This window comes from Glycine max, chromosome 3 (genome assembly GCF_000004515.6).
Source record: "Glycine max cultivar Williams 82 chromosome 3, Glycine_max_v4.0, whole genome shotgun sequence".
Taxonomy (NCBI): Eukaryota; Viridiplantae; Streptophyta; class Magnoliopsida; order Fabales; family Fabaceae; genus Glycine; species Glycine max.
This window is the reverse complement of record NC_016090.4, coordinates 36,407,539-36,431,244: the sequence shown is the minus strand read 5'-3', so window position 1 is coordinate 36,431,244 and position 23,706 is coordinate 36,407,539. Positions and strand designations below refer to the sequence as shown.

The following is a 23,706-nucleotide window of genomic DNA, read 5'->3' as shown; positions in this document are numbered from 1 at the left end:
ATATTTATTTTTTTTATTTGTTGGGATCGAAAATAAATATTAAGGATTTATAATAATTCACACATTTTGCTCAACGAAGTTAGATCTCTTTGGTCGATGTTTGGGTTTTGGAGTGTGGAACTAGGGGTGGAAATGAGCCAAGCCAAGTCAAGCTTTACTAGGCTTAAGTTCGGCCTGAGTTGAATACGTAAGGTTTGAGCTTGGCTCATTACCTGTCATAAGTTTTTTTCTAAGGCTCGGCTCGGCTTATATAAAAGTCTGGCTTGGCCCACGAGCCTATTTAAAAGCCTACTTAAAGACGTCTTTGATTAATTAATTATTTTAAAACCTAGTGAAATACTAACTAAAAAAAGAAACTTATAAAATTCCGTATAAGTAATGTACAAATCCAAAAATAATTGATAAACAAAATCATATTGAATTCAAGTCGTTAAAGCACAAAGTATATGAAAAGAAAATAAAAAGAGCATAATATTAAAAAATGTATGGATTAGAAATGATTTGCAGAAAATGAATTTTATTCTACGTGAACAGTGTGCATGAACAATAATAAAAACTTGAATTCTAAAATCCTAGAATTATTCTCCTCTCCGAAAAAAACTCCCTAAACTAAAACCTTAGTGCTGTTATATAGGTCCTCAGCCCCAAAACTTACAAATCTATTTTAAGTCCAAGCCCATAAACGAAATAAAATAAAATCTGGACAAGATAAGATAAGATGGGATGAAATAAAATCTAGACGAAATAAAATCTAGATAGAATAAAATCTAGATATAATAAAATCTGAATAAGATAAGATTTGATAAAATAAAGTTATTATTATTATTATTATTAGTTAAACAAGCCGGCTTGTCAAGCTTAACAAGCTTTTTTTATGGTTTGAGCTTGACTTTTTTTATTTAAAAAGGCTTTTTAAAAAGCTTGAGCTTGACCTTTATAGTAAACAAGCCAAGCCGAACCGAGCCTTACATAGACCGAGCCGAAGGCCCTCGACAAGCTACTCGCCTCATTTCCACCCGTATGTGGAACACACATCCAACACACATACCACATAAAATTTTTGCAAGATATGAGTTTTAACATAGATATTTTATTAAAAACATTTTTTATCCGTTCACTATTTTATACGCTTCGACATTTCAAAGATACCAGTCTCAATAAATTTTCGTGAGACTTATTATAATATGAAAATTTTAAAGTGAATATATTTTTAAAAGGTATAAATCATTTTTTTAGATTTCTTTATAAAGAAAAAAAAGTATTTACATAGCAAAATGTTGTCACTGAAGTTTTTATTTTATTTTTGCGAGGCTTTGAAAAATTATAAAAGCATAACAAGTTATTTTGATAATGACAAATACACATATCTCAATTCTCAATTTACATCGATTAAAATGTTATTCATATGTAATTTGATTTGATTTTGTCCCTGACATGCACATAGATGTATTTGGAAGGTGACGGTTTATATACACTATGGTGATTGGCATATAGAAAAGCAAGTAAACATGAATAGGGAGGAGGAGCAATGACATACCAGAAACTTTTTCAAATGATGTTGGTCAGTGGTCAATCATGTGCCGATTTATCCATTATGGTCATCGGTCACCTCACTGTTCATATTGGAAAACAAAGTGTTTATGAATAAATATATAGGGAGGAGGAGACCAATGACCACGACACAAAATTCAATCCTAATTACTTTCTGCTCTGTGCTGCAGAACATGGACGAATATTTTCCCTTCGTTATTGCTGAATCACTGCTAGGGAAGCTTGCTTCTTCTGTTTATGAAGAAGCTTCTCGAGCCTATGATCTATACTAGGATGTGCAAAGCATCAAAGACACTTTGTCAATTGTGAAAGGTGTGCTATTTGATGCTGAGGAGAAGAAGGACCACAAGCATGGGTTGCGCGAATGGCGAAAGCAAGTGGTCAAAATGAAGGTAGGCCACTTCTTTTCTTCGTCCAATTCTCTTGTTTTCCGTCTTAGGATGGCTCGTCAAATCAAACATGTTAGACGTAGATTGGATAAGATAGCAGATGATGGGAACAAGTTTGGTCTTGAGAGGATTGATGTTAACCGCACACTTGTGCAAAGAAGAGATTTGACTTATTCTTATTTTGATGCTTCATGGGTGATAGGAAGGGATAATGATAATGATAAAATTATCAAGCTTTTGATGCAACCACACGCTCATGGTGATGGTGATGGAGATAAAAGTGTGTGTTATTCCCATAGTGGGTATTGGAGGCTTGGGGAAGACCACACTTGCAAAGTTGGTGTACAATGATCAGAGGATAGATGAACTTTTCCAACTGAAGATGTGGGTGTGTGTCTCTGATGACTTTGACATAAGGCAGATAAATATTAAGATCATCAACTCTGATTCTGCTACTGCTTTAGCTCTAACTAGTGCTCCTTCTCACCAAGAAAATGTTAGCAGCTTAGGTATTGAGCAGTTACAAAGTCGTCTTAGATACAACCTTTCTGGAAAGAAGTATTTACTAGTGTTGGATGATATATGGAATGATGATCGTAGAAAATGGATAGAGTTGAAAGATTTAATAAAAGTTGGTGCCATGGGAAGCAAAATCATAGCGACAACTCGAAGAAAATCAATTGCTTCAATGATGAGTACTTTTCCCTCGTAAGATTTAGAAGGTCTTTCCGTAGAGAATTGATTGTCTCTGTTTGTCAGATGGGCATTTAAAGGAAGACGAAGAAAAAAAAATCCAAATATAGTGGAGATAGGAAAAGAAATTGTGAAAAAATGCACGAGGGGTTCCGCTGGCTGTGCAAACTTTAGGAAGTTCTCTGTTCTCAAATTTTGATTTAGAAAGATGGGAATTTGTGAGAGAGCATGAAGATATGGAACTTAGAACAAGAGAAAAAAGACATTTTACCGGCCCCTATTTTGTTAATCTTTGGGGATCACTTGAATTACTTCGATCTCCTGGTGGAGGTCAAAAGCTCGAGAATATTGCCAGACAATATATATATATATATATATATATATATATATATATATATATATATATATATATATATATATATATATGAGTAGCATTCAAGATCATTTCTTGAGGACTTTGGCCCAATTTGTTATTTCAAAGTACATGATTTGAAACATGATCTTGCGATATATGTTGCAAAAGAGGAGCTTCTAGTAGTAAACTCCCTACTTGCAATATACCCGAGCAAGTAAGGCATTTATCAGTTGTTGGAAATGCTTCACTGAGCCGTGCTTTGTTCCCCAAGTCCAGAAGTGTGAGAACTATATTATTTCCGATCGATGGAGAGGGTGCTGACAATGAAGATCTTTTGATTACATCGGTAACAAGATTCAAATGCCTACGGATTTTAGATTTAAGTGATTCCTGTTTTGAGACTCTACCTCATTCAATTGCTAAATTGGAGCATTTGTGAGGTCTCGATCTTAGAAATAACCACAAAATAAAAAGACTTCCTCATTCTATATGCAAAATCCAAAATTTACAACTTTTGTCACTAAGAGGATTCATGGAGCCTGAAACATTGCCGAAGGGGTTAGCGATGTTAATCGGCCTTCGAAAATTGTTTATAACCACAAAACAATCAATTCTAGCAGAAGATGAATTTGCAAGCTTGACCAATCTTCATACTTTGAGTTTTTGTTGTTGTGACAATTTGAAGTTTTTGTTCCGAGGGTCACAATTCTCTTCTCTTGAAGTTTTGTACGTTCAATCATGTGGGAACCTGGAGTCCTTACTTCTTCATATTCTCCCTAAACCAGAGGCTTTGCTTGTTATGCGGTGCGAGAAGCTAAATCTGTCGTTGGGCTATGGTAGCCAAATCCAAAGATCGAGGATGAAATATCTGCATTTTGAGCAATGTCTAAGGCAAGAGACACTTTGCAGACGTTGTTCATTTTAAATTGTGATAATCTTAAGATGCTTCCTGAGTGGCTGACAACAATAACTCATCTTAAGATGCTCCAAATTGTTAATTGTCCTCAACTGTTGAATCTTCCAAGTGGCATGCATCGCCTCATGAGCACCCTAGAAGATTTGAGCATAAATGGTTGTCCTGAATTGTGTCCAAAATGTGCGCCACAATGTGGTGAGTACTGGTTCTTCTAAAGTGATTGTTGTCACATTGGAGAAACAAGAGAAGGGCAACTAATTTTTTGAATGTTGTCCCATCTACAGTTGAGATTGCCCGATTAGTAAAGCTGAAATGCACACCATGGAGACCGCAATTTGAATTCTGATCATGAATGAAATATTACTTTGCTGCTAAAATTTCAATTTGTTAAAAAAAATACTTGGCATGGGGCAAAAGAAATTAACATTTGTCTCTTGAATACTTCAACTATTAATTTGAGAAAGAAAAGGCATCTTCTATATAAATTCTCATGATCATAGAGGGGCGCTATACAGAACCCTCCATCTTCAGCTTTTGTATGCTGTCCACTAGTTTTAGCTAAATCTATTTGTTTTCATCCTTTCCTTTCTAGTTAATCTTAAATCATGTTCCTTTTTTAGTTAATGTGAAATCATGTTCCCTTTTTTTTATCTATAGGAATTGAAAATAATATCATGTGATTTACAATAATTCATGTACCTTGCTCAATCAAATGAGCTATATCCCCTTGACTAAATCATATTCCTTTGAATTTGAAACCTCACCCCACTATTTCTTCTTCTCTGCTTAATTGGGTTGTCTACTATGCGTGTCTGCATATAACTAGAAATATGCTATGTGCTGCTTTGGTTCTGTTAACATCATGCTCTTTGCGTACATAGATAAAATCATGTTCTATTTTTGAACTACATATTTTGTATTTAACTTTCGGATAGAACAATTGTCATTAATTTATTCAGAATTCATCCATTTTAGGTCTGGTGTCCATCATTGTGTGATGCATTAGCATTAGTTGCGTGCCTCAGTACTATTGATCCCATGGTGATGACTGATGAGTACAATACTATGTAAATATTGAGAATTCTAGAGAAAGAATAGATTGAAAATTGATCTGGATAAGAAAGAAATTACATTTCACAGCATATATATAGTGTGTGCCAGCCAGTAACTATTCGAATTGTTTCAACTACTTGTAGCTAATTTAATAATTGAAAATAACATAAACAACATCATTTGATATTAGTCATTATGAAAAGACTAATAACAAATAAAAAAATTATCAAAAAATAAATACAAAATTCACAAATTAGGGACTAAAAAAGATATCAAGAATCAAGAATAAAATTATTATTTTATTAGAGATTTAACAAAAAATTATTAAAGATCAAACACAAAATTCAAGTATTTATTAGATATATTCAAAACATATTTTAGGGGAAATTTTATCAACAAGAAAAAACTATGTAAAGGAAAGGATAATTACTTCTTGCACCTCTATATTTAATAATGGTAATCAGTTCCTGCACCTTATCTGAAATGTAAAATTACATTTCAGATTAGTCTTTCAAGGATGTAAAGATTTAAGTTGAAAGCTTAGAGAGGTTAAGGAAGCCATAATGGAGGTGAAGGAAACAATTGTCTAATGGTTTGTATGCTTAGTGTTATTTTGAAAATTTATTTAAATATATTCAAAAATAACGATTATTTTGGTCTTATTTGAAAGAAAAAATTGAATGTAGTTAAATAGTTAAAATATAATTTTGAATCTTTTAAATAAGATGAGGTATTAAAGTAAATTTTTTAAAATATAAAAGATCATTTTAAACCTTATAAATAAGATAAATGACTAAATAAACTTTTTAAAACATATTAGACCATTTTAAACCAAATAAATAAAATAAAATACCAAAATAGTCATTTAGTCTTATTTTAAGGGGTTTGGAGCTTTGACCCCTTCGGGTCAGAAAAAAAAAATCTGGTTCTTAACTTTTAAAAAACCGGATTCGGAAAAGTTTTGATGTTCTGTACATATTAGGAGTTAGGAATTGCCAATGCCCAATGGTACCTTTGTAATATAGCTATGGATGAATCATGAATTCGCAAATAAAGAAGAAAAAAACTTTATTTAATTTCTTTGTTACGCACTTATGCTCAATAAAGAAAATTCATAAATAAAAAAATCAAAAAGTTTAACCGGCCAAAATTTAAATTAGAAATTAAAAATAAAAATCTGAAAAAGTTTAGGAACCAACAAATAATAAACCCAAAATTATTTTTCTATAGTCATCCACTAATCAATCACGGAGGATATATTATTATATTAATTATCTTAACCTTTTCGTATGTCACAATTTTGATTAATATAAAAGATTATAGTACACACGCGTAGCCTTTGTGACAACAAAAGAACTAAAAACGTCCCACAGTCAAAGCCTTCAAGATTTGGTTCTAAGATCATTGCCTCATAAGTTTGTTTGCTTGCTTCGTTGGGTGGTAGAACTAGTAGTATTAGTGGCTAAGCAATGACCCAATAACTACAACAAAGTTGATTGAAGTGGCTTCACCTAACAATGAAAATGAAGGATTCGATTATTTGACATTGGGGGACAAAAAAACATCATTTCCTTTAAAGTGTTGCATATTGAAAGAGCTTTCGGGGGAATATTTCATTTGGAACTTTCCCAAAGGGCATAAAGTAAGAGGTGCCCACTTCAATTTTGTGTGCATTATTAATTAATAAAACAATGAAATAATAAGTGGCTTATCCAGAGAACCGACCAAGTCCATATATAAGCTGACTATTACCAACTTGTTTTTTCTTAAAGTCTCATTTTTAATGAATACTTATTAGTAACTTCTTTTACAGTGTGTTTGATTTAAAGAAAAGAGTGTGAAGAGATTTTAATGGTGAGGAAGAAAAGGAAAAAGAATCTTTTATTTGGTTCAAGAAAAGAAAAAGGGAAGGAGAAATCTCAAACCTTTTTTTTTTAATTCGTAAGTGCAGAAAAAGAAAAATATAAGTGATATCCTGTTTTACTTTTATAATTAATTAATAGAAAGGATATAAGTTAAAATAAGATTTTAGGATAGTTTAGCCCCACAATTCAAAAGTTATAAATATTTTTTCTTCTTACCAAAATTCTATAGCATTACAGGAGAGACAAAAATAGGAAAGAGATTGTTATTTTTTTACACTTTCTTCAAAAAAAAATTAAGCTTATATACAAGGCTTATTAAGAAAATAAATCTGGCCCAATCCAATAACAATAAAGTTTTTTTTAGGATCAATAACAATAAAGTTGGATCATCATGTTAAGTGTTTTCTTTTACTGCATCATGTTAAGTGTTTTAAAATATTAAAAAAACAAAATACAAAAAACTACAAAAATAGGAGGGTTACATATTAAGTGTTTGATGCTTATCCATTTCTAGTTTATCAATGCAACTCAACCCAGTATTTTTAATTAGTTTAAATGGAGTTAGGCAAATGGACAGAACTCATAAATCATAATCACCCCTACAATATATATTGAATCCGGTCAAACGGTGCTTTAAAATTAGGGTTGGCAACACAAGCATAGTGAGATGCTTCCACAGAAAATTTAATGAGAAAGGTGAGGTGGCCTAGAGACTATAGCCACCACAGCTGCAAGGTTCACAAGAGATCAGAGATGTATTGTTGAAGGTAGCTGAAATTTTCATCACTTGTTGCTATTCTAGGAAAATAGTTTATCATTAAGCTTCATGAGCCACCCGTGGAATGCTGAATATGAGTGCATGAATCTAACCTAATTGGCCTACAGATTATAATTATTGATTCACACATTTAACCATATCATTCAATGGTACTATAATGACCCTTTCATAAGATCGTGATACTAATTGTGACATCTCTCTCTCTCTCTCTCTCTCTCTCTCTCTCTCTCTCTCTCTCTATATATATATATATATATATATATATATATATATATATATATATATATATATATATATATATACACACACACGCAGCACATAAAGAACAGTTTTGATAAAAAAAAATGCTACTTTAACAAATATGTAATTGATTAATTCAAAGTTTAAATTTATATTTTATAATATACTTTAATTTTTGTTTTAATCCTTATGTTCTTGAAAAAATATTTTTTTAATTCTCGTAATTTATAAACTTAGGTTTTGGTTCCAATTTTTACCCTATTTATGTTTTAATCCCAAAAAAAATTGTTTTTTTTATTTTTATAGTATATAATTAATAAAATATTAATAGAATATAATATTAAAACATAATATTACACTTTAATTTATGGTCATAAAATTATCATTAACAGCTTGTTAGGTAGGTGACAAATGGTGGAAAAATAAGAGATAAAGAAGAAATAGGTAAGAAGAAAAAAGTGGAGTTATTTGGTTGTGCAAAAATAGGTGGGAAGAAAAATAAAAAGCTCATACCTACACTTTTTTTTATTTCCTCGCTCATATGCATGAAAATTACAAAACGCTTGTGTTTCCCTCATTAATGATCAATTACTATCAATTATCATTTAGGCATAATCGATTATAGTGTTATTGCACCTTAAAGTAAGTATTTGTTTTGTTATTGATTATTGATAATTGATTATGAAGAAAAAAATAAATATTTTATTTTTTATTTTAATGATATTAAGTATATTCATGCATGCTATCATTTAATATTTATTTCGTAAAATATTATGAGAACATAATAGGAAAATATAATACAATTTACTCTTCAATTTATGGTCATAAAGTTACCATTAAAAGGAGATAATGTTACGTACAAAATACCAAATTCTTTGTAGTTCAATTAAATCAAACTTTAGGAAAGCTTGCACTCACTTCATTGTTGCCTTTTGCTTTGGACCTATGTTCGCGCGGGTACACAAGGACACAGTTTTAAAGCCAATCTTGTGTATATGCCCTGTTTTGTTTTTTATTCTTAATAATAACACTAAAAATTTTCGTGCTTGTAACGGTGAAAGATTAAGACGACACATTGTAACTAAAAAGGGTAACAGCTTAATTAATTAAACTAAACTAAACTTACTTATTCTAGAGGCTCACGCAACTGAAAAATGAAACATACTACCACTTAACCCAAAAAACAAAAAAGAGTTCATAAATTGGCAATTCAATGACATTAGATAAAGAAGATTTCCTTCTCACGTTAAATTCGAAAGTTCAGTAATCTGGGATTTTGAAATCCAGAAGCACCTGATTTGATTTGTTAACTAAAATTCCCGTATCTGTTTGGGAAAACAATCCAATATTGATTTTATTAGTGACATTGGCAAAGACATAATAACACATAAATGTTTTGATTTATACAAAGATTTTGGCAGGTAGTGTTCTACGTGGGATTTTTTTGGAGATGTCAGATGTGGATGTAGTTTACCAGACCGTTACGCCTTATTTAGATTGAAACTTTAATTAACACGCATGCATTTTGATTAGGTCGATCAAATTTGCAAGAGTTGGAAACAAGTTTAATTATATTTTTACTTTAATTTTTGTATTTTTGGTAAATTTTATCCCAAACAAATTAAATCAGTGAATTTTATTCTTAATTTTTAAGAAACTTGTGAATTTTATCTCATGTCATTTATTCATTAAGCACAAAAGTTAGAATAAAATTTTTCAAAAATATAAAAAAAAATTAGGAGTAAAATTTTCCAAAAAAAAAATTAGGTGTAAAATTTATAAAAGAAAATAGAATAAAAAGTGTAATTATGTTAAGAATAAATTGATGGAGGATAAAATTTGTTAGTTTCTTAAAAGTTTGGATTAAAGTGTAATAAGTTAATTTGTTGAGAGTAAAATTTGACAAAAAAATAAAAAATTAGAGATAAAAGTGCAATTAAACTTAATAAATATAGAAAATCAAATTTGCTATTTAATTTTTTTTTCTTCAAATCTAATCCCTTTTGGATATACAAACAATTGCAATGATATAAAATTAATAATTATAAAAGATTATTAATTGTATGCATATTTATTTTCTTTTCTATTTTTGGTAGGTGGAGGAAGGAAAGAAAAAAGAAACAAGGCAACTAAAGGAAATAAAAGTACTAAAATGTGCAAGATACATTACTTTTTGCTCATTAGTTTTTTTTTCCAACACTGTTATTTTTTATGAAAAATAGTAATAAAAATCATAACTATTGATGGCTTTTGCTCGTTAGTAATTAAAATTTTTCTTATTGTACAAAATTAATAAAAATATTATATATATTCATATAATTCTTGATAAAATCATATATATATATATATATATATATTCGTTTCTAATCTTGATAAGCATATCGTCATATATAATATATATATCAAATTCCTATTACCTAAAGCACCAAAGAAATGCAAAAACAAGTCGTTGATCTATTTTCTGTTGGCCACATTAACATTAATCCCTAACAAAGAACTAATTAGACTGATAATAACATATGTAGATGTCCAAGAAAAAACATATACGTCGACGACTCACGTGTGTTTCTTTAGTGTAACAACTAACAACTAGTATGACAAGACATGTGACAAATTAACAAATAATAAACGATGATGACAATTTTACGCCAATATTTTCTATTGAAATTTCTCGTAAATAATTAATTTTATATTATTATTAGTGACTCACTTCATTGACTAGAACACTGAGTGGAATACGAGAAATAATATCATTTTCTAGTTCAAAAACTTACATAACAAATTAATACAGTTAAAATTAAACGACATAGTTACTTAGAATAATTATAATAATTCATAAATAAGATTAGAAATTGATAATAATTTATTTTAAAGTGACGTAGCAAACTGGAAAAAAAATCACCATAAAATTTATCACATAAACTCCTAACAAGTTAAATTTTTTTAATGGTATAAAAAGTTTATTTAGGAAACTACGTAAATGTGTCCTACACATGTCCTACACATATGCGCGCGTGTTCTGGCAATAACATTAAGACCTTATTTTCCTTGTGGTATGTAACCACGTATAACTGGCTTTGTCCTTAGGAAAAAGACACCCACATAAATGTGGGATGCACAAAGTACCCATTCAAAAAAAAAAACACTTCACAGTGGGATTACTATGTATTATTCAATTGCTTAAATGGAGTATGAGTGCGGAAAATTATTTTTGAACATAGGATAATAAAATGTTATATCGTTTAATTTTGGAGTATATTTCTAATATGCACTGATTTTCATATGAAAAAAATAGAGACGATTTTTTTTCGTTTGACATGATTGTAATTAAAACATTAGACTTTTCAGTGATTGATACCTTAACGTATTTTTATAAACTTCAATCCTTTAGATCAAACATGAAATTAATATTTAATCGGGATTTAATTACACTTAAAGTCTATCATCTAATCCAAATAAAATATTTGGTCGGAGATGGAATAATTATAAACAAATGTCAAATTTTTATGTTAAAATTAGAAAACTGAATCAGAAACATGTGAGTGTAATTTTATCCTACAGAGATACTTGCTGGCTCATATGTAGGTTTCCTTTGCATTACTTATGGATCAGCCAACTAATCCTTTTCTTGAAATGGTCCAAATGGATCTATCATCTTACTTAAACACTGAAATGAAAAAAAAAATTGAAGAAAAAATAGAGAGAAAAAAAAAAACGAAAGAAAAAGAAAAACAACTGTCACACTCAATCCAGCAATTGACACGTGAATTTTCTAATTTGAGTGCATGTTTATATTTTATTTTTTTTACATTTTGTTGTATAAACCGTAATGCAATAAGAAGCCAATTATTGGTTTCTGTGACTAATTGGCTTTCTCACTGGAAAGGTACAGATGATGGAACATTTCATAAACATCCAAAGTAAAAGAAAAATCAACCAATTTTTCCTCTCCTCTCACAATCCGTGTCCTTCTCTTCACATAAAGCCTACCTACTAAACTGGCAATAAAATGAACATATAAAAGTTCTACGAATGTTGTTGTAGTTGTAATTTTTTCTCTAACAAAGCAATGTAACAATAATTATTGGACATTTCATATTAATTATTGAAATAATCAAAATAATATACAGAAGTGGAAGGTAAATATGGCCTGATGAACAAATTTGTTGAGTTAAGTTGGACTTCAAACACAAATTTTTAAGATAGTATTAGAATTTGTCATAATAATTAGTGTGAAGGAGTGTGTTCTAGATTTCCCATGAAGTAATGATATGACTAAAATAATATATACAAATGAAGAAAAATCTTCACTTCATATAATAACTTTTAGGTTGGAGTCAAGATTAAAACCAAATTTTAAGAATAGCCACAAAACAATGCTTGGCTAGTTAGCTTGTCAACGTCTCTTACATAGTTGAAGGTAAAATGTCCACCCAAGCAAACATTTTTGTATGTAAAATCAAGAAACAAAAAAAAATAGTAATGGACGTTTGATTCCTCTTGGGAAAGAGGAAAGGGAATATCAAGTAATCTCTCTAATTTTGGACAATCTGAGAGAAAAAAAAAAAAACATCACACTTAAAAATCCAGCCATTAAGTTTTCTTGTTTTTTTTTTCTTTTTTGGTCAATGGCCATTTAAGTGTGTTTGGTAGTATACTTGATTTTGGTATTATTGATTATAGTTTTGAAAAAAAAAAAGTCCCCAAGAATCATATTCTGTTCAAAATTCAAATAGTATTAATTTGGAAGTTTGAAGACTACACACTACACAGAAAGCACTTTTGTTGAGCAATAGCAAACATGGGAGTACACTTTTTTGTGTGTGCAGATAAGTTCATCCCTTTTCAGGCGTGCGCCATCCTCACAACCTCACATATATATATCTAGTGCATCTCAGTGATCTCACACTCATCAAACAAAGCACACTAACCCTAATTAAAAAGGAAAATGCCACTAGACAGTAGCCTTGTTCACAAGCTACCATAAATGGTGTAAAGTCAACAACTACGATCCCTTCAATTTTGCAACCTCTTAACCAAAAAAGAAAGGGACCATATTGGGAGTAACAAACTCCTTCACATCCAAAGGCACACTTCTCATCTTTCCCAAATCTTCCATTTGCCCAATTGATTATAAATTAGATTAAGGAATACAAAAGCTCACACATCCAAATGCACACTTTATGATCTTTTCCTAAATCGTCCATTTCCCAAATAATTATGAGTCAAAATTAGGATTGAAGAAATCCATCACGTTCTTGATTAAACTAAACCTAAAATACTACTGCTACAAGTTTTGCTTTTACGCCGCACGAAGTAAAAAGCCTCGTTTGGGTAGCAAAGCAAAAGACAGAACAACGTAATAAGCACGTTTTCCTGCCCTTTCTGCTTTTAGTCTTTAGAAGCTGGAATTTTGAAAATATTGCTTTCATATTAATTGCCAACGCGTTCATTGCTGTAGCCAAGAAGCCCACAAGCACATGCACTCATCAATGCCTTTCACAGCTCTCTGTTCATCCTAGCCTCACAAAAACTTTTAGATTTATTTTCTTTTTGCTTTGCAGTTTCTGCTCTTGATTTCTTTCGACGTAGTTTTCGTAATTATATGCTCTAAAACCGAGACATGTTATTAAAGGGGGAAACAAACTAATCTCTATAAGCTTCAAACTCATAATTAAATTAATCTTCTAATTTGTAGTTAATTAAGGGGAAAACAAAAAGGGACAAGATGATTGAGTAAGATTTCAAGTGTTATGGATGGAAAAAAAATAATTAAAAAAGAAAGATTTTTTTCTACTAAAATGATTAATTAAATTTCTATCGTACCAATAATATAGTATATGAAAAAACATTTTTTAAACAAAACAATAATGACACTAAACTTTCTGAAATGCTTGACAAAGCACAACATCATCTTCGGTCCAAACAACTACTACTAAACGGTAAATAAACAAATACAAGGGCCCTAAATCAAGGTCCAAAATCAAATTATTTAAATGGCTATAGACAGAAAAAAAATTATATAACAGGCCCTGATTCCATTAAACCTTGATCAAATATTATTAAACAAATATACCGAGTATTTGGCTGCATCGTCTTGCATGGTCAAATCTTGTGTCAGCTCCATTCATATGAACACACTGATCCATAACTTTTCCAATGAAGAATACAAAAATGTAATTCCAAGATGAATGAGTTATGAGTATATACAGAAGTAGGAACAAAATTGGTCAGACTAATGCGAAACTTCCGTAAATAAATAAATAAATAATAATAACATGAATTTCCTTATCATTATTATTATTTTTTTCCCTAAAGGTTTTATTATTTTTCTTATTTATTATTATCCTAACTATTAACTAACAATCGCTATAGACAGAAGAATCCACCACAGACGAACAAATTTGCCTCATGATGACATAATTAAGGTCGTGATTACTCACACCACGTTGAACCATCGCAGAATCCGAAAACGACGTCTTTGAAACAGAAGAAGAAGCACTTGCAGTTGTTACCTCTGGTATTGACTCGGAAGAAGCTATCAAATTAACGTTCTTATTTTTCAACACAAACTCGCTCCCGCCAACGAGTTGACTCAGTACAGCCGACTCGGTCACCGAGTTCTTCTTCTTCTTGTGCTGCGTCGCGGCGCGGACGATCTCCACCACCGCCGTGCCGGAGAGTCTTCTTACGCCGCGAGCGCCACCCATTATAACGGATGAGACGACCGCACGCTGAGTTCTCTTCCCGTGTTTTTCCGTTTTGGTAAAGAGAACGACCGAGTCGGGGCTCCGATTCCTGACTCGGCCGAGCGGGTCTTTGAAAATCAAGAGACTTTTCACGTCGGCGAGCATGACGTGTTTGAAGCTGCGTCTGACTCGGCCGAGTAGCATCGGGTAACACGCCCATCGCCGGAGAGTGAGTGGGACTTTGTCGAGGAAACCCGAGAGCGAGTTCTCCGGGTCAAGTTCGGTGGCGTCAAAACTCAGCACCGATCCGTAACTCAGTGAGTCACGGGAACTGTTTAAGTTAGTTCTTGTTTTGGGACCCCACAGGGGTTCTCTTTGTTGTTTTTGTTGCAGTTGAGGTTTGGAGATGAAGCGATTTGGGTCGAAGGAGGATTTGGGGTGTTGGCGCCAGCGCGTGGAGTTGAGGTGCGCGTGGAGGTGTAGCAAAGAAGAGAATGCGGTGTTCTCTTGTTGAATAACGGGGGTGAATTTGAGGGAAGAGGAAGGTGAAGGGAAGAGGAAAACGACGTCGGATGAGGAAGTGAGGGAAGAACGGTGGAGGAGGCGGAGGAAGAGTCGGAAGTCTTCGAGTGGTGTTTCCTCTGCCACGTGGCAGATGAGGAGGTCGGTCATGGATTTGGTGCCTCTTCGGTGGAGAGTGCCCATGCGTTGGAGCGCGAAGTGGTGTGGGGTGGGTTTAGGAGTGGGAGGGGGAGGGGGAGGGGTGGGAAGGGCGTTTGGGAGGGTGGAGAGAGTAAAAAGGAGGAGCGTTGTGAAGAGGAGAAGGAGGCAAATAGAGATAGTGGATTGTGCTTTGGAGAAGAGAGATTTGGAGGGGGAAGGGAAGTTGAACATGGGTTTAATGTCGGTGTTTGAGGTTGAGGTTGAGGATTTGTCTTGGGGGAATAACACCAGGAGCATACCCATGCCACTGCTGTTGTTGTTGTCGCTGTCTGACTTTGCTTTTGTCATTGCTGGTTGTTGCATTGCTTCTTCTTCTTCTTGGTGGTGGTGGTGGAGTTCTCAGACTGTTGGGTCATTTGCTTCACACAGATTTTGATGCCACCACGGACTCAACACTCCCCCCTCTTTCTTTATCTTTTTTCACTTGCACAAGCACATCTCCTACCAATATACTCTACTACTACTACTATCCCATTTTTTTAATAAACGACAATTTCAACGTGTGTATCTCAAAAGGACTGCTTTTATTCATAACAGAAAAATTACAGACAGTAATATGATAATGATCAGATAGGACTATCATAAGCTTTTATTTAAATAATACATAAATTATCTCTTTTATCATAAATTCATACCATGTATTCTTGGAGGAGATGATGAATTTTACGTGTATGACCTTATGATTAGATTCATAGTGAATCTAAAAAAAAAATTATAGAAATATTATTTTAGGATAACAGTTAAGAGTTTAAGACCTTAATTATGGTAGCATCAAATTAAAAAGTAGATAAATATTAAGATACAATAAATAAATAAATAAATATATATATATATATATATATATATTGTTTTATTTTATATGTGAGATAAATTAGATAATATTAATATTTAAGATAGAACGTACATAATTGTATGATATATTTTAAAATTCATTTATAATATATATTTTATCGTTGGAAAAATTATATAAAAACTATCTTTGGTATTCATTTATAAATTTTATACATTTTTAAATTATAAAATATGTTATATTAATGACTCAATTAACATAAAACAATTATAACAAAATTGTAATAAAAAAATGACAAAGAACTATAGGTATAAGCGATAAATGTTAAAAAAAATGTATTTAATAATTGATATTACTTTTTACTAAAACATATTATTATTATTCCAAAAAAATTAAGGAAATGTTTTAAGAGTATATATTAATTTCAAATAACTTTAATTAATAATATATTTAAGTGTATATTTAATTAATAATATATACGCATACCCAACTAATGATGTGCTTTATTTAAGGGTAAAAAATCAATTTTTTCCCTCAAAATATGAGGTGTGAACAAATTAGTTTTTGATTGATGAAAATTTTAAATTTAATAATCGAATGTATAAAATGTATAATAAATTAATCTTACAGCAGACTTGTCCTTATATTTTGTAAATTGATGTCAAATTGGTCCTCATAAAATACAATTTATTTTTAAATTGATCATCTAACATTACAACTAACGATAAAATGGTTTCATAAATTTAATAATTGGACTAATTTGTCATATTTATTGCATATCTAAGAATTAAGTTTGTATTTTCTATCTTCTAAGAACCAAGTTCTCATCACATCATATTTTCATAGACAAATTTTGTTATTTATCATTTATTTAATGTATTTTAAATATTTTCTACAAACATTTTTTGATGATTTTTAACCCCATAAAATTATTTGTCGTAAAATATAATTAAATAATATATTAGAAATTAATTTTGTACCCTAGTTGTGTGCGCACACCAAGCTGAACTATTTTTAATCAAATTAAATGTCTATTTATTTTTACTAAATTAAATGTCTATTTTTAAAAGGTATATATTTATCTTTTAGAAAAATTGTATATAATAAAATCTTATCAACTATTTTAGTCTAAGACTCACAAAATGTTAAAAGACCGTTCTTGATCCTTACGACGTGCAGGTTACATATGGGAACGGATCCCAAAATACTTGAAAGGGAAGTTGATTTTTTTTACATAGTTATTTAAGTATAATTTTTTAATTAAAAATATTTAATAAATAATTAATTTTATAAAAATATTCACTATTAACTTTATGTATAAAATTAGGAATCAGAATTATTACTGATAAAAAAATTATCTAATCAACAACTATTTTCTTATTAATATTTTTTTTATTTTTTTATTTTTTCTTATATATAAAAAAAAGTGTTGAAGGAGGGAGGGGGTAGGATCCTTGCCAAAAGTGTTTGGGGGGAGGTCCCTGCCTGCCCCTTAACATATATGACAATAAGGCACTTATCATGTGGTATAAGTTATGTTAATGCCATTTTTTGACGGAAAATGATAAAAAAGACCAAATTAGTTGACATCTTACATTAACTATAAAGACTGCTTTAAATTTTTGTTAGTTTTAAAAGCCAATTTAACATTACCCTACACTTAAGGAACGAGGTCGAATGTTCACTCTATTTATAATAACTAACATAATTATATGCAACTTTGAAAGTTTTCTCATCTCTTTATAAATATACCACATGAAAGTATTGGTTTTATTGAAGTCTAAAAGATCAAAACTTGTGACGATGTCCCAGGATAACCAGGAAAACAAAAACACTAGGTTAAAAAAGGTATTTTTTTCATTAAAATAAATGCATTTAAAAAAAATTCTTAAAATAATATTAATTTTTTCACTAATATTTCTAATAAATTTTACTTTAGTTTTTTAATATAATATTAATATTATTCTATTTGATTTATTATAAGAATTATTATTTTCTTTTATCTAATTCTTTTATTTGTATGAAATAACTTAAAATGATAAATATTTTGAGGGGGTCAAAGTATTTTCTTTTTTGTGTGAGATTAGAATGCATCAATTGAGAAAAAAAATAGTTGTATGATCATAAATGATTATACGGTAGAAAATAGAAGTACATGCCATGGCAGTGGTATGTTAATCTGAGAAACAGAACATTGAATTAATGCTATAAAACTGCTCGAGATTCACAGAACAACACCAAGCTCAAATCAATAACTTCTATAGAACCAACAACAAAAGGCACAGAATGCTAGTCGTGATGAATTATTGATAGTCCCGCCGCAATGCTAGGTTAACCAAATCAACGAATAAATTAGTAATTAAAAGCTCAAAAGTTAATTTTTTTTATAAAAAAAAGCTGATGAATTAATTAAATTAAAGATATATAATAAATTAATTATTAAATAAAAAAAGTAGATTGGGAATGATAAAGATAAAATAATAGTAATTTGTAATGATCAAGAGATAATTATTTTCACTATTATGCTAGTAATGTGTGAAACACACATTTAAGTAATTATATATATATATATATATATATATAGTATTTTTGATATTTTAATTTATTTTGAATAACTTATCATCTTGAAAATTAGATTAATGATTTACCAGCAAATAATCGTCTTAGAGAAACTCATCAAAATTGACTAGTCAAATTTTATTTTTATTAAGAATATTATAATAACTTTTTAATGTTTTATTTTAAATAATTTTATTAAATGAATTGAAATGATATGAATAAATTTATACTATAATTCTGATGATTTTATATTAGTATTAAATCATATTTAATGAGAATGAAAAGAAATAGTAAAAGAGAATGTTCAAAAAGTGTAAAATAAAAAGAGTTAGAAAGTTCTAATAATATAATAAAGATATAAACAAAAGTTAAAAATTAAAAACTTATAAGCTCAAAAACTGAATATATAAATTGGAAAAACTCACCTTATATTTCTTCTTATAACTGCAGATAATATAAATTCATTTGATATTTTAGTTTGTACTATTTTTTTTTCTGGTAACGATTAGTTTTATTAGTAGAAAAAATTGAATTTATAACTTTTCCTCCATTACGTTTTTTCTTAACCATCTAACTCGTTTTATATGTCCAATCTGTTCTACTTGTCAATCCCCGAAGATACATTACTAAGCCAAGAGTTAAATATTTATTAGGATTTTCCTCTTAAAATCCCATGTACAAGTGTCACAATTCAATTTTACTCCGATTCCATCTAAAACATTCAAAAAAAAAAATGGTAGACTGCAATTAATAATATATTTTTTTTTATGGAACCATTAATAATATCTCATTAAGAGAATAACTATGTGTTTAAATTTTTATTGCAAATGGCATTATTGTTTCCATGTAATTAGTTTATCAAAACACAACCTATCAAATTAATACTAATATTGTTTACATATAAATTTTTTATAATACATTTATAAGAAAAAGGTAAATATTTGAATTTTAGTAGTAATAAATTATGTAATGTGTACGGTGTGTCCCCGCAGTAAATACTACTAGTAAATACCAAAGGTATTTTGATTTTGTATAATTGTTAAAAAAACAAGCACTGTCTATTTTTTCTGCCGACAAATTAGGAAGCCGTTGGAATTGCATACAGTATTACAAGTGTATAACATTATTACATTACCATTTAAGAGAAAAGTACTTGCAATTTTGATTTTGTTTCTTAATATTTTCTTTCTTTTACATCCTTTCCAAAAAAAATCTCATCGCATTATTTATTATATATTTTTGTTTTATTCACTTTTCTTTTTATCGCTCACTTTTTGCGTACCCATCCCATGTTTTGTTTTCCTTAATTGTGATGATTTATCATGTTTTATCTCCTATTATATTAATTATTTATAATTTTTTTAACAAATTGGTTTCTAAAGTTTGTCGTAATTTTTTAATTTTAAAATAATATATTTTTTCTTTCTCTTAATTTTATAACAAAAAAGTTAGCGTCATGCTAAACAAACAAATTGAAAACTAAAAAACTTATTATATTGTAAGTGTTTAATAAAACTAACAATTGAAGTAATTAAAAATTTAAAATAGTATAAAATTAATAAAATCATAATTTTTTTAAATAATCAGATAATTTAATAAATATATTAAAAATAAAAAAGAAAAATATAAAAAAAAAGTTAATTTTTTAAAAAATATTACTTTAAGTATCATTTCAAATGCTAAAAGTTATTAACAAAATTATTTACTGGATAATCAAACAACATTTTTAACTGAAATATTTTGTTGAACAAAATCTAATATTTCACATGTGAGGATAATTTTTTTAATTATAAATAATGGTATTTTGAATTATTTTTTCTGTGTGTGTCAATTGGAAGGAGTTAAGTTATAAAATAAGTTATGCTCATCAATTTTCTATTGCAATTGTACAGGAGTTATTACTTATTACAATTAACAGGTGTTTCAATTACTTAGATCATATAGTAATAAATACTTATAATACTCTTTAGTTTTTTTGTTATGCCTTATAAAACAATATTTTAAAGAAAAATATGCAGATGTCCTAGTTTCAATTTTAAAATATGTTGCAAACCATGATTATTTATAACGAATTTGATAAATGAACTAAATGAGACTTAACTTAATTAAATTCTGTAATAAGTTAACTGGTTGTAAAAAAATCCACAGCTATATGTACTTTGTTCATGTTATACAATACTAACAATAGTAATATTGTTAATTGTTTTTTAAGGGAAAATACTGTTAATAAACATGTTTAGCTTAAAAAATATTCGGCTAAAAATAATTAATTTTCTACCAACAGCTTGTGCTTTTATTGGTTAGATTGTTGTTTTACAACATTTATATTTAAATAGTGCGTAGAACGGTACATAATACAAAAAACACTATTATGTACCCAACAAAAAAACAAACAAGAACATTAGGAGTGTAACAGTATTACGTAGAATACAAGGCGAAAGAATAATATAATATTTTCATGAAACACGAGGACCGATTATTGATCAGTAAATTAAACTGTAGTAAAAATATCCAGCAAGGCAGTTATATATGGGCATGTGATTATATATGTATAAATATAATAAAAATATAACGCATAAAAAAGGTAAAAGTAAGGGAAGAAATTAAAAAATAAAATAAAATTGCACATTGATGATGTTGATGGAGGATGAAAATAAAACCTTAGATGAAAATCTCTCAGACAAAAGATCCATGAATGAGGATATGCTTTGTCGGTGCCAAAATCCGAAAATAATTATGGTTTTGTATATATTTTTAAATTGCTTCATTGTTTTGAATTATCATTTCATTCCTAAGAAGAAGAAAAAACACAATTCAAAAACAATTAGGGTTAATAATTGAAATTAATTAGAGTTTGATTTATTTTTAATCCTTATAAAAATCACTGATTTGATTTTAATTATTAAAAAAAAACTTTAGTGTTAACTTTTATAAATTTTGGATTCAAAAAAACTTTTATAAACTTTTAAAATTAAAAATAGTTTTTTTATCATTAATTTAAATTCTTGTTACATCATTACTGAATGATAATAAATAATATTTTAAAATTTTAATTTATAAAAGACAACAATTTTTTTTGAAAGACTAAAATCAAGGTTAACCATATTTATAAAAATTAAAAAATATGTCTAAGGCATACAAAAATTTATACTAAATATAAGTAAAAAAAATATTTTAGTATGATTAAGGATAGTTTAGAAAATGTAATTTTTTATATGAAATTAAAAAAATACACTTAACTAATATCTTAATAAGTATAAAATTAAGTATTTTTTTTTGTTAAGACAAATGTTAATCATGGTTAAGAAAATAAATAATATTTTTTATTGGAATGCATAAAATTAAAATTATGTTAATCATCATGATTTTTTTTGCACTTTTCTATGTTTTCACAACAAGAATTTTTTCTCTTTAATTTGAGAGTTGCTAATCAGGGTGTTCTTAAAAATATTGATTAAGGAATTAAAAAAAAATATATTTGTAGTAAAGATTATACGAAAGTGTAAAAAACATTATGACAATATAATTTTACGCATCAAAATAAAAATAATTTTTATTTTAGTTATTTAATTATTAATGTATTAAGCTATTGATTAACATTTATCTTTTAATTTTTTTAACCATTATTCTTGATTAGAAGACTGATTATCAAGATTTTAAGTTAAAAACACTAAGAGGGAAATGACAGTTGCTGTTATTATCATCAACTAATAAATACTCCTATAATTCTGTACTTGTAGAGAAGGTTGTAATCAATCATAAGCCTGTCGTAATTAATCGCTATTGTGGGCATACACGAGGATGGATGGGAAGGGTGAATTAGTAGGTAGACTTAGTTAATGGGTTCGGTACGGTAAGATGAAAAGAAATAAAAAGCAATTAAATTGAGATATGAAAATTAAAACAAAGTATAAAGATCACCTTAATGTTATAGAAGAAAAAAAATGAGAGTATTGAAGTTTGAAGGTGGAGGGCCCCAGAGCTATTGGCATCATGGGATTTTTTTTTCCCACTTCCACAACACAATTTAGATGCAATTGCAATGGAAGGTTTCAAGAAACAAAATACACGTGATAAGAGGTTCAGGTCATGAACACTTTCTTGTATAGAAGTACTAGTACACAACTCATAATTATTCATACTGCTACTGTAAACATTTACTCAAGCTTCTGTCACTGTCCCATGCAGTGTCGGTTCCCTTGGAAAGCGAGACATCTAGGCTACTTGGTACTTGCATGTTGCATCCCTTTGCTGCTACCGGCCATGTCATTTTGTTCATGTGATTATGCAAGATGAAAATTTGAAATCAAGTTAACTATTACTTGTTAACATGCATGCATGTTGACAGATCGGTTTGGTTTGGATTTTGAAGGAAAATAAACTCTGAATTAATTGATTTTTGTTGGTTTGATTTCATTTAAATTTCTGTATTTTTTGTTTGTTTAATTTAAACCGAATTAACTCAATGGAAAACAGATAATAATTCGATTTGGATCATCAGATTTGCAGTTAATTTTTTTTTAAACAAATCAGCTGTTTTAAAACAATAACATAGTTTTATCTCGAGAGTGATAGATAACATTGTCAACATATATGAGTTTAATTCACTTGCACTGACTAAATGATAGCAAAAATATAAAAAAAATAATACATGATTAATTGATTGGATCACAATAAAAAATAATAAAAATATATTAAAAAGTTAAAAATAATGTAGTTGTTTACGCAAGTCCTCATGACCAGACTAGTACAAAGTTTTCTCACTATACTAACTTAGCTTAAGAGATTAAATGTATCTTTATATTAAAGTTTACAAATTTAAGATTAAATAAATTTTATTTTGTAAATTGAATTTGTAAAAGTAATCTTTCATTCCTTTTGTATTTTAGAATGAGTTTTAACGTAAAGTTGAGACAACTCAATTTACAATCAGATATAATTAAAGTAATCTTTATATTAAAGTTTACAAATTTAAGATTAAATAAATTTTATTTTGTAAATTGAATTTGTTAAAGTAATCTTTCATTCCTTTTTTATTTTAGAATGAGTTTTAGCGTAAAGTTGAGACAACTTAATTTACAATCAGATATAAATGAAAATCAAAC

At 29.0% G+C, this 23,706-nt stretch overlaps 1 protein-coding gene and 1 pseudogene across 1 annotated transcript; one reads left to right on the top strand and one right to left on the bottom strand.

The window, feature by feature from the left end:
• LOC100815698 (putative disease resistance protein RGA3-like) lies at positions 1,680–4,333 on the top strand (annotated as a pseudogene).
• Positions 13,675–15,771, bottom strand: LOC100815168 (uncharacterized). Its single transcript, XM_003520469.5, has one exon. It carries the CDS (start codon positions 15,553–15,555, stop codon positions 14,200–14,202), a length of 1,356 nt encoding a protein of 451 aa, XP_003520517.3. The 5' UTR covers positions 15,556–15,771; the 3' UTR covers positions 13,675–14,199.
• Positions 15,772–23,706: the final 7,935 nt, after the last annotated feature.

Coding starts and splice junctions, on each gene's coding strand:
- LOC100815168 (XM_003520469.5), bottom strand. CDS start 15,555: ATGCAACAACCAGCAATGACAAAAGCAAAGTCAGACAGCGACAACAAC.